This window comes from Ammospiza nelsoni, chromosome 10 (genome assembly GCF_027579445.1).
Source record: "Ammospiza nelsoni isolate bAmmNel1 chromosome 10, bAmmNel1.pri, whole genome shotgun sequence".
NCBI classification, from domain to species: domain Eukaryota; kingdom Metazoa; phylum Chordata; class Aves; order Passeriformes; family Passerellidae; genus Ammospiza; species Ammospiza nelsoni.
The window spans coordinates 16,706,190-16,718,668 of NC_080642.1; the positions used below are offsets into that span (position 1 = coordinate 16,706,190).

The 12,479-nt window shown below is 44.4% G+C and overlaps 1 protein-coding gene across 1 annotated transcript in view; it reads left to right on the forward strand.

The window, feature by feature from the left end:
• The window catches only part of DOCK10 (dedicator of cytokinesis 10), a 142,271-nt gene extending 135,317 nt beyond the window's left edge, over positions 1–6,954 (forward strand). Inside the window, exons 53-56 of the mRNA XM_059479113.1 lie at positions 1,900–2,090; positions 2,642–2,742; positions 3,079–3,217; positions 6,232–6,954. Coding sequence (XP_059335096.1) covers positions 1,900–2,090; positions 2,642–2,742; positions 3,079–3,217; positions 6,232–6,351 — 551 coding nt within the window. The 3' untranslated portion in view covers positions 6,352–6,954. The remainder of the gene's footprint in view (positions 1–1,899; positions 2,091–2,641; positions 2,743–3,078; positions 3,218–6,231) is intronic.
• The last annotated feature ends 5,525 nt before the right edge of the window (positions 6,955–12,479 follow it).

Genomic DNA, 12,479 nt, shown 5'->3' on the forward strand with positions numbered 1-12,479 from the left:
GCATGTCCTGGATTTCCTGCTCTCCAATGAGACAGACACGCTGTAAATTGGAGCTTGTTTAGGTCTGAGCTGCCTGGAAGCAGATGCTTAGAGGAGAAGGGCATGCATGGAGTTTGGGAGACCTTCCAAAGCATGTAGGGCAATCAGAAAAGTGTTAGCTCAGATCAGACTTAATGCATCATAACAGTGCCTTTGCCAAACTCCTTGAGTTCCATGAAAGGCCTTGACTAGAAGTAAAGAGTTTTAAAGGTGAATAATTTCTCTGCCAGCTCCCATGGCAGTATTTGGGTTGAATGTTAAAAGTACCTCTTCACTGCTTTAAGGATGATGTTTTAGTGGTAGTTTCATCTGCAGGTGAGTGTTGTGCAGGATGATGACTCATCTTTTCACTGTGGGTCTTGGCCACGTCTTCCTTACAGACCTGCTGACCAGCTTAGGGATAGTTATTTTCATTCAGCTGCTTTATTTTTCCCTATAATTGACATCTTAACTGTTCTTGCAGTGATGTAACTTGGGAGTGGTTCTGCTGGAGGCAGCTTAGCACTCAGAACCATTTTCTTTTAATAATAAACAATTCAAAGAAAAAGCCTAGTAGCATGTCTGTTCTGCTAAGAGTAAAACTTGCAGGCAGAAAATTTTATTCAAAATGGGAGTAAGATACATTATAGAGAATATTTTTTAAGCTAGACATAAGATTTCAGTCAGTGTTTTAAGGCAGGAATGTCAGGAGCACTAGATATGTCTTCTCTTAATGAGTCATATTAAACTGAAATTTTTTGCTTCTAATCATGATTAAAATCTCTCTTTTTAAAAGCCTCCTTTGTGAGACTACTGCTGAAACTTGACATGTCTGAATTTTGATGTATGAGGAACTGTCTGAGATGGAGGCGTTGTTCTCATGGGCAGCCATGGGCAGAGAGGCTGATGTTCACAGCAAAGGCTCCCAAGTGACAGAAAATCCAGTTCCTTGCTAACTTCAGTGCATCTCCTTCCCCCAAAGGACAACATGAAAAAAACTGCTTACAGTGCAAGCATAGTCACCTAAAAGTTTTGTTCTGGCAAGCCAGGACAGAGGCACTGATGTCTGAGGGTGTCTTGTTACATGACACAGTTTTGCTTGTAAGAAGAAGAAAGGAGGAACAGCTTGTGTGTGGTTTTTTTAAGTGCTTGAGCAGCAGTAGGCGTTTTGAGATCTGCATTGAAGCAGGTAGTTTCACGGACTTGAAAGTGAAAGTCTGTTATGGTCTGCCTGGCAAAAACAGAGGGCTGTTCTTCTGGCAGAATATTTTCTCTGGGTTATTACATGCTGTCATCAGTTCCCACCACTCTTTGTCCTGCTCCATCTTTGGCATTAGGTGGGAATTTGATGACTCCTCTTCTCCCCTGGTTTTCCCTTTGGCACCTACCTCACCTCAGTGCTTTTCACTAAAGGAAATGGTCTTTTCTTCTCTTTTTTTTCTTTCTTTTTTTTTCCCCCCCCTCCTGTTTGATAAAGTCATGTGTTTTCATTTGCTTCCTGTGTAAACTGAAGCACTTTCAGTTTGAGAAGAAAGCAAGGCTTCTGCTATGGCTGGAGGAGTGGTGAAGTCAGTTGTGCTGGAGTGGCACCTGCACTGCATCTGCTCCAGAGCCTGCTGGGCCCAGGGCAAGTGCAGTGTGGCTGCAGCCCTTGATGAGCTCAAAAGGAAATGCTCTTCCAGTGTCGGGTACATCAGAATTCAATTTGGACCTGCTGTGCCACTTCTACTCATTCAGTGATTAAAACTTAATTTTTATGGATTAATAAAGAGATTGATAAAGTCAAAAGTTAATACTTTGACTTAATTGCTCTGCTTTCCTAAACACTTCCTTGTTGGGCGAGTTCTCTGACCCATTTCTCTCTGTCTTTCTCTTGAGCAGCCAGTCACTTGTTCCCCTATGTAAAGAAGAGGATTCAGGTCATAAGCCAGACCAGCACAGAGCTGAACCCCATCGAAGTGGCCATTGATGAGATGTCCAAAAAGGTCTCAGAGCTCAATCAGCTTTGCACAATGGAAGAAGTGGACATGATCCGACTGCAGCTCAAGCTCCAAGGAAGTGTCAGTGTCAAGGTAATGAAAATTTGCTGCCTTTTTTCTCTTTTTTCAATGCGTGTACCTAAATTTTTATTCTGATTTTCATCATTCCAGACTTTTTTTGCTCTTTCAATTCAAGTCTACTCTAGATAACAAATAAGACTTTTCTAACAAAACTGTCCCATATCACTTGAGAATATGACCCATCACAAGCAGGTGGATTCTTTAAAGGGAGTTTTGCTAGGATTTGCTTTGTCATTCCCTATTTAGGAAAGTTGGGATTGTGACAGGCACGTGTATTCCTGGTGTTCTCATCATAATATCTACAAACAAACATGTAATTGTCTGGATGCTCAGCTGGCTGGGGGCTTGGAAAAGGGCAGCACAGGTCTGCAGCCTGTACAAGGTTGAGCAGCTCCTGTTTCCTAAATAAAACCCCTCAGCTTCCATCCTGGTGACAGAAGGAGTGAGGGGATGTTCTTCTCACAGCCCGACTTGCCTGAGGCCAGTCTCCAAGCCCTGGAGCACAAGAGAAACAACAATGATTGGCTTGTTCTCTGTTCCTGAGCTGTGCATTTCTCACCCAGGTAAATGCTGGACCAATGGCCTATGCTCGAGCTTTTCTTGAAGAGACAAATGCTAAGAGATATCCTGATAACCAAGTTAAGCTTCTGAAGGAAATCTTCAGGTAAACATGAATTTTAAGGTTTTCACCCCCCACATAACACATAGGACACTCTGCACAGCGCAGGCAGACAAGACATGAAATCAAGCTGATTTGAACCAGCCTCATTTACATCTGCATTTACCCTATCTGACAAGTCACTCCTGAGAAACATTTACTGCAGTTCTGGGTTGCCCTAGCAGAAAACATTCCTTTTGATCTGAGAATGAGTTCTGAAATGCACTTCCAACAAGGTGCAGTTTGCAAGGGGGAGAGGAGATGTAGCACTGTGTGTGTATAGATGGGTTTTTTCATTCCTGCAAAAGCTGTGTCACTGATTTTGTGTTCTGGTGCTTGCAGGCAGTTTGCTGAAGCCTGTGGCCATGCCCTGGATGTCAACGAGCGCCTCATTAAGGAGGACCAGTTTGAGTATCAGGGAGAGATGAAGTCTCACTACAAGGACATGCTCAGTGAGCTCTCTGTAGTTATGAATGAACAGGTGAGAAAATCCATTTGGGTGCTGGGTGGGCTCCATAAGGGGGGCTAATTGTGTCTTCTAGTGACAAATGAAGCCGTAGAGAAAAATACTAGAAGTAAAACCTTGCAGTTTATTTTCTTGTCGTTTTGGCTTTTGTTTCTTCCCCTCTTTTTTTTTTTTTAATGGAAGTATATTCTATATCTGATCAACAAAGGTCTGTTTTCTGCCTTGTTACATATTGAAAAGCTGAATGTTTGTGAGGCAAAATGCTGGCTGGGATTTAGAGGCATAGAAAAATAGTGTAAACTAGTCTAAACTTTATGCTTTTCTTGCTTTGTCCTATAGCTGTGTTGTATTTAATTAAAACACTAAATTGCTATTAAGATGTAGCTTACAACCGCAAGAGATACCTTTATTGTGTCTGTTTATAGTCAGCTTTCAGAGAAGGTTATTTTTCAATTTTTTTCTTTATGCTTGAGTACACTGTCAGGATAGATGCCATGTATTTAGCAGCTTCAGAAGGATGAGCATGCATATATACATTATATGAATTGCATCCCAAAATTCTGAATTGGACTCCAGTGCACACTTGCAGCTATTCTACTGCTGTGTCCAGGCAGATTTTTTTTTTTAATATTGTCAGTTTAAATTAAATATTGAGCAATTTGCATACTGAAGTGCTAATTAAACCATGTTTAATTATATCTCTGCATGTTTATGGGCAGGCTACCTTAGATTGCATGTGATAAATAGTTCCTCTCTAGCAGCTGTGCTGCATTTCCAGGTGCCTGTAGCATCCCAAAGCCCTGTTGGTGCAGAGTAACTTGGTTTAACCACTGGTATCAGTGCCTACATGGCTCTTCATTACCCCATGCTGTATTATTCATCTTCACATATGAGTAGAATAAGGGTTGACCTGAATTTTTTGCCTATTGTTGTAGTTACTGTGGCATTGAGTGAGTTTTTCCTTGGGTGTAAAGCTCCCAATTGCTTGGGGGCCTGGTGCCTGCTGGATGGGGTCGAGCTCAGGGGTGGCTGCAGGTCTGGGGGTTGTGCCCCTCTCCTCTTCAGGTGTATAAAGATTTGTGAACCTCAAGCCTTCCAGTGATTCTAACCAGTATTTATCACTGTTTAAGTCTGTAAGTGTTAAGGATGTTTTTTATTAATCAATATTTATACATCTCACATGGAAGTTATTTTGACCATCAGTCAGTGTGCATAGGCAGCACCATATCTCTTGTGTGAACCACTGTTTCCCACAAGAATGGAAAATGGATGGTCAGCTCAAATGAGGCATGAGCAGCCCCTGAGATTCAGCATTCATAAAACATTTGGAGAGTTCTGTTAAATGCTCATACCTGTATTTATATCCATGAGCTCTGAGTTTTCTTCATACTAAATAATACAAAATTATGTGTACAAATCAGTGCTAATGTGTAAAGAGTTCAGCCAACAAGAGTCAAAATTGTCATCTCTTTTACCAAAATCATCTGAATTTTAAAGTCCACCCTGAAAACAGTCTCCCACTTACAATACTTTGGGGAAGCCTAAAACGTGACAGCCCCATTATCTGGGCAGTGGGGGGTTTTGAGAAAACTCTACTCCTCTTGCCGTGAACTCACGAACTCTCTGCTTCTGAGCAGAGCATTTCCTCAGAGAAATCACATGCCATAAACTGTGGCTGAAATATTTATCTCACAGTTGGAAGGCTTGAGGCTCTCTTGCATCTGTGCTGTGTGCTTTACACCAGTACAATTTGCCATCTTTCCCATTGTTGTATTCAAGAGAGTTTTGTTTCTCACCTACTGACAGTGACTTTTTCATCACCATATGTTTTTTCTCTTTTTTGTTTTTCTCTTTTTTGTTTTTCTTTTCTGACAGCTCTGTCATGGTCCTTGCTTATACAGCTTCTCTTCTTCCCTGTCTAACATTTCCCTCAATACTATAGCCAAAAGTGGTATGTTCATTTTTCTTACATCTATTTTTTTTTCTTTTAATGTCATATACTTCCCTCACTTGCTGATTTTTCTGCTGGGTATGTTTCATTTCATCTCTAATGACCCCCTTGCCAGGGAGTTTAAAGAAAGATCTAAGCTGTATGAGTGATGTGTTGTGCATGAGCAGTCTTGAGAGGCCTGTTCTTTAGGATCCTGGTTGTGAACTTTGGGGAGGCCAGTGGGGCAGCTGGACAGGAGCCCCCTGATGCAAAAGCAAGTGCCAATGGCAGCAAAAGCAAGTTCCAATAGCAGCAAAAGTGGCTGCCAGGGCGTGCCCAAGTCCCAGTGCCCTCCCTGCAGCCCATGATGTGGGAGCAGCTCCTGCCCAAGCTGCTGAGGCTGTCCCTGCTCAGATCTGCCCAGGTGAGGGGTGGCTGCAGCCCTGGCCAGGGACAGCTGGCAGTGATGCTGTAGGGCTCCACCTGGAGCTTTGTCAAGGGGAAGGCTTCTCTTCCAGTGCTGGTGCTGTGTGTTCAGTGGGGATCCCCCGTCTCTGCTCTGAATGCTTCCACAAAGCACCCATGGAGGATGACAGATTTAAAAAGAGCTTTTACCAAGACTAGAAGAGCTTCTTCAGGAAAAAGATCTTCATTCTTTAGGACAGGGCAGAGCTTTTGCCACTGCTGTTCAACTGCAGTTCTGCCCCCAGGCTCAGCCTGGCACTTGGTCCAGCCCTGCTGCCCAGCCTGGGCAGCTCTGTGGGGCTGCTGTACCCCCAAGTGACAGCGTGGGCAGAGCTGGGCCTGTCTGTGCACGGTCAGGAGGTGCTGAGGTGGGTGTCCTGGAGTTTGCAATGTCTAGGGGACTTGTGTGAGAGTGGTGCAGTTCAGGGAACCCCATGGAGCTTGGCAGAAGTCAGCCCAGCCCCATCCCTGCAGATTCCATTTACCAGGGAAAGGTCCCTTTCCTCTGTCAGATCCTTGGCATCATTGGGCAACAATTAGAAAATGGGAAACCCTTGGTTAAACAACAAACACTTCAGACCCCAAATCATTCAGATCTCTCTCACTGTTGCTTTTATTTTTTTTTCCTGCAAAGATTGCCTACAAGGAGGAGTCAGCAAAGCATCCAGGGATGGAGCGCACGTATTCCCGAGTCGTCCATAGAGGCAGCTCCTCGGTGCCAGCAGCAGCCACTCCAGCAAACCCTGATGCCTGACTGCAGCCTGGGGAAGAGCTGCTGCCTGGGGTGGGGTTTCTCCTTTGTTGTTGAGGCTGTTTTTTCCTTTTAGATTAATAGTACTGAAAATTAAGTTGATGGACAATACCAGGAAAAGGATTTGAGGGTTAAGATTTTAATTTATTGGAAGTCTTCACGGTGTTATTTTAAAAAATGCAAGCTTGAGAATTTTTTTTTTTTTTTGCCTGCCCCAATATTTGCACATTCCCTCTCTTTTTTCTTTTTCTTTTTGGTTGTCGATTTTTGGTTTTGAGCAGCCTTTATTAAGCCAGGCTGATTACAAAATTCCCATTGAATAGATAGGTACACGGCAAACCCTACGTTTGCTATAAATTATAATATATCTAATACTAAGTCCTACTATACATATATTTTAAAGGTCAGAGTGGATGTTTTATAACATTTAAGCATATTGCAATTGTAAATAGAAGATGTGTAAAATATGTCATTTTTACAAAATTTTAAAAAATATCTTTTTAGTTAATTATGACAGTACTAAGGATATGGATAACATTTCAGTTACCATTATATTAAAATATTTGTGTATGTGTATAAAAGCGTCCATAAAATTTTCTCTTTGAAGCTCTGTGCATTGGTTCATTCCTATGACAGCACTCTCTGGAGTGGTGGAGATCAGGATCATCCCAACTGTCTGTCATGTTCTGGATGCTGATAAAGACACCTATGACATCTGCAGAACGTGGCTCTGGGTTCTCTCCATGGCCCCAGACTAAGTCACCCTGAGAAGCAGCTTGGTGTAGTTCTCCTGCTTGAGACCAAGAAAACTCATATTTTCCTTTGAAGGTTATAATCCCAGATTTTCCCTGGGGCACATTGGGAAGCCATGTGCCTTTATGAGATGTTTGTTTCAGTTTCTGCATCATGTGGGGATAAGGTGGAGTGATTGTGCCAGTTCTTAGGAGTTCCCACACTCCTTCCTGTTCATTCACAGAAAGTCCCTGCTTGCAGCAGTCCCTGCTCGTAGTACCTGTGTGTTAGAATTCTTTCCTGTGCACACAGTCCCCACAATTCTGCTAAGCTGTTTTTTTCTGTTTAGCTCATTTCCCCTGGAGAAGCTCTGGTGGTTGCCGTGAGGCCTCCACAGGTTTGTTCAAGGCAGAGGCCAGTGCTATGGCTTTCTACCTGAGGGCACTAGGAGGAATTTTCCAGTGTTTTGCCTCATTCTGCCCTCCTGTCTCTTCTCATAACACCCCAAGTTCACAACTGGTGCATCTCAGCTGGAGCTGTAGCCTGGCCCTGAGGCCAGAGTCAGGGGTGGGCTCTGAATTCACCCTCACCTTCGTCTCTGTGTGCAAGGCAGAGGTGCCATGACCCAGCCAGCACCTGCTGCTTGTCTCACTCGGCACATCAGCAGTTTTCCAGAATTCTTGGCTAAGGTTCGGAACCCTCCCAGTGTCCTTGGCCGGTGGGGGAAGGAGGGCAGTGGTTGGGATGGGCACACCTTGGTTTGGGATGTCCCTCCTCCAGCATCAGTGCAGCAACAGCGTGACCCTCACCTGGGGCTTGGAAAGAGGCCAAGGAAAGGGAAAGGGCACTGCACAGCAGCATCAAACACAGCTGGGCAGGAGCTGAGCCCTCCTCATCCTCACCCTGACAGGTCCTGCCTGTCACTGTACTCTGCAAAACCAGCAGTCTGCTGAAAGGAATGGTGTCTGGCCCAACCTGTAACTTGCTTTATGCTGTACATGTATATATAAACCTGCTGTTTATATATATCTGTGGGAGGAACCCATATATAATGTATATATGTGTCATCAGAGGTGGCAGCAGGACTGTGCTGTACAGAGAGGTGAGTGAGCACCGAGTCCTCTGTCCTTGGCTTGTTGGTCTCACTGGACTCCTTTTGGGTTTATGATGATTTGTGGATGGGTACTTCAGAAGCCACCAAGATGATTTGGAGACAGACTGTTTCCAGTTAATGTTCACAAGAAATGAGCCCTACATCTGTTGGTGGCTGTCCCTGGGAATAACTTGCAGAAACATGGTTTGCACTGAGGGAACATGGCAGGCTGGGCTGAAGCCAAGCTGTGGTCTGTAAACAGAGGTAAGGAAACCCCTGGATTGTTTTCTCAATAGCTTGCACACAAAATGAGTTTCATAAGTCCAAGGACTTGGTTTATTTATATTCATATTATATAATATATATAGTATATATAAATATATAATATATTACTATATATTTATATCCAAATTCAAGGGATTTGGTTTATTTTAAGCACCCAGCTCTGCAGCATTCTCTGGGACTTGAGAAGCAGCCCATATTCTCGGCTTGCCTTGTTGCTGGTGTTGGAGATGCTCAGGCTTGAGTGTAGCTGGGTCCTTGCTGCAGATGGCTCCTCCCCTCCTGCTGTGTTCACACACTTTAAACACAGTCGGGTGAAAGCAATTAGCACAAACATTAGCTTTGAACCAAGGCTGCAGCAGGGAGAGAAAACGAAGCATTAAACCATGGATGGTCCCAGCGTTTGAGGGGAGAGAATGAAAGAAATGCAGGAGGCATGTGAGGCTGTAGGATGATTACAAGGATGGGGTTTGGCCCTTTCCCACGATAAAACTCAGCATCCCAAACTGCAGAAGTGATATGTGTAGCACTGAATCCCACACCCACCCTGTCTGTGATGCTGTAGGAAAAGGCTCTTCACACAATTGTTGCTTTTTAAACTCAGAGCATTACATGAGGTCTGCACCATTTTTGTTTCCTACCGAAAGCTCCCCTTTGGGACTCCTTTTGTCCAGGGCAGCCATAAGATCATGATTGGCTGTTCTTGGGGCTGAGGGTTTCTCCAGTAAATTATTTCACAATCTATTCTTACACCTTTTCCTTCAGCTGGAGGAGGCTCATCCCCTGGTGCTGTGGGCGAAGCTAGTGACAGATTCCCTTACATCCAGGGAAGGAGATCTGTGCAAGCCAGACCCAAACTGAGCTGCTTTAAAAACTTTACAGAGTGCAAAAGAAATTATTCATGTTTGTTACTTAGTGGAAGCTATCTCAACATCCCAAAAGGAGTTAAGTGTTATACATATTTTATGTTTAATCACATCTTTAGTGACACCCAACCACAACGAAAGGCTTAAATTTCAATTAGAGGGAGGTGTATTAAAAGTTTAATAGGAATCATTCCTTACAGGGTAATTACATCTTAACATTCACTGGAGGAATGTTATCTTGGCAATGTAATATTGATCTGAAGAGAAATTTTTTTTTTAAAAATTTATTTTTGCATAATATCCAAATGAGAAATGGAAGGGGATGGTCTATACCATTCATCCAGACACACCACCCCTGTGCTGGCCATCCATGGACCTGGATCTGGGAAGAAGTGAAATTGCATCCACACATAGCTTTAAATGTGGCTTTTTTCATCTCAGCCTGAAAACTGCTGTCCCACATGTGCTGAGAAGCTCCAGGCTGCCGGTACCTTTTATATCAGTTTGAACATTTTTAAACTGGTATCTGTCTGCTCAGTATTTCAGCTGTAAGTAACATGGGGCAATGAATCTTTCAAGACAGATGATCTGTCAAGGATATCTGCTATGGACTTGAATGTGTTTACCAATTTTTAACAAGTTTGGTATGCACACAGAAGATTTTTCTCTTTCATATTTATGCTGTCACAAAAATAATCAGTGTTCACAGTCACTACATATTAAAACCATGAAGTGAGCTCTGAACCTAGGCAGTTAAAAATCAAAGGGTGTTTAAATCAAATATCAAATGAGAACAAAGCAATGGGATTTAAAGGAAAGTGTTCAAATCTGTAGAAAAAAGAAAGTTTTAAAACCCAAACAAACTAGAATGCAATTCTCATTTAAGATAATTGCCTTGAGATAAATAAAGACAAAGAACAGCCAAGTCCATGTAGAACTATGACCACAACCAGGAAGGACCTTCAGCTTCACCATTGCTGCATCCCCTCTGCTTTCACACAAGCTGCTTGGACAGGAACCCCTTAGCACAAACCACCCAGTCCCACATAGATTTCCTTCTCCTTCTGCCATCACTTTGCTGTCTGGAAGCCACAGCATGGACTGGGAAGGAATTTTTTTATTACTTTGAAGTTCTTTTGCTTTTGCAGTGGCCCCAAGTACATACATCTTAACAAGGAAGGGCAGGGTCCCATTTGGGTGAGACATACTGCAACAGTGGAGAGGAAACATCCACTGTTTCTCCACTGAGAAAAACCTCTTGGGAGTCTTCTGGGCTGCCAAGGTCCCATGGGCCAGCTGCCCACAGGAGAGCCCCTGCTTGGCCTCTGCCTGCCCAGGTGAGCTGGGATGGGAACAGCCACTCTGCCCAGGTGAGCTGGGATGGGAACAGCCTCTGCCTGCCCAGGTGAGCTGGGATGGGAACAGCCACTCTGCCCAGGTGAGCTGTGATGGGAACAGCCTCTGCCTGCCCAGGTGAGCTGGGATGGGAACAGCCTCTGCCTGCCCAGGTGAGCTGGGATGGGAACAGCCACTCTGCCCAGGTGAGCTGGGATGGGAACAGCCACTCTGCCCAGGTGAGCTGGGATGGGAACAGCCTCTGCCTGCCCAGGTGAGCTGGGATGGGAACAGCCACTCTGCCCAGGTGAGCTGGGATGGGAACAGCCGCTCTGCCCAGGTGAGCTGTGATGGGAACAGCCGCTCTGCCCCACAGCAGAGCACAGCTCATGGGAGGTCCAAGTGTGAGCACAGAGCTGGGGACAGTGGCTCAGGAGTTGCCCAGGATCAGAGGTGCTGGAGCAGTGCAGAGTCCAGGCTGCCCAGGCTGGGACACTGGATCACAGGGACTCAGGATCACAATCCCCTGCCTCCTTACAAACCCCGTGCTGTGGCCATTCTCACAGCTCTGCTCCCCTGCCTCCTTCTGGGCTGGCCTCTCCTCCACTTCAAACACAGAACCCTTCCTACTGGGAAACACAACTGAAATTATCTGCTAATTAAAACTGAACAGAATAACAAATTTTAGTTGGGAAAAGCAGGGGAAATTTTGGGAAATGCCAAATTGATGCTTTTGTTTCAAAATTAGTTAAATCAGGGACGCACAGAGTTTGTTCCAAATGAGGCTGGGGCTGAGCCAGCCCTGACAGCCCAGGGTGGGCTCCTGGCCAGTGGCAGAGCATGCAGACCCCAGCCTGGTGCCCACACGGGCCCTTCCAGCCTGTTTTGGTTTGCAGTCCACAGAGAGCAGCTCTGGGCAGCCAGCAGCTCGCTGGGCAGCTGGGGGAGGAAATGAGGACACTGTTATTCTTTTCAAGAACAATCCAGCACAGTTCCTTGGTGAAATATTAGCTATGGAAAATATCAAGTAACTTTCCTACCTTCCAGGCATGTGTTGGAGCATTTGGAGATGGGAAAAAGTAAAAGTACAGTGAAACCAGCAGTGTTAGGGGAAAGCTGCCACAGCATGTAGATTATCAGGCCAAGGGAGTATTGAGTGGTTTTAAGGAGGATGGTAAAGAGCTCATCTGGGAGAGCCTCCTGGCCAGTAAGTGATATGTGCATGGTTTGTAATGTTTTGTTGAGCTGACAATGTACAAGCATTTTTACAGAATTCTCAGTAATGCAAAAGTGCAATCATAATTACTGACATCTCTGTCCAGGTTGAGGTTTTTCATAACTCACTAGAGCATCTTATATCTGCATGGCAGCAGTTTCCTTTTTTCCTGTGAACTACTCCTCATCTTACAGAAGCTACATTTTTTGTGTGCTTTTTAAGCTGTGCTCCCCATGTGCTGCTTCAGCGAGCTGGAGTCACTCACTTTTTGTTAGGGACAGCTGTGAGGGTGTTTCTTCCACTGTGATGGGCTTTTGTGACCTGCAAATGCCATGTGATGTCTGCAGTTCTGATTTAGATGTCACTGCACAGACTGCCTGTGGTGAGACACCTTATAGCTGCAGGGTTTCAAATATACTCACATTTTATATGGGGTGTTTTGCTTGAGAAGAGAAAGCAGAGTAAGAAATAATAAAAATTAAAATAATAATAATAATAATTATAATAATATGTATTTTGTGCTCTGTAATCTTGATGCTCTCGCTCATAAGTGAGGGCTTGTTTTAATTTGAAAGCAACTGCAAGCTCTGTGCAGGTAACTTTGGGC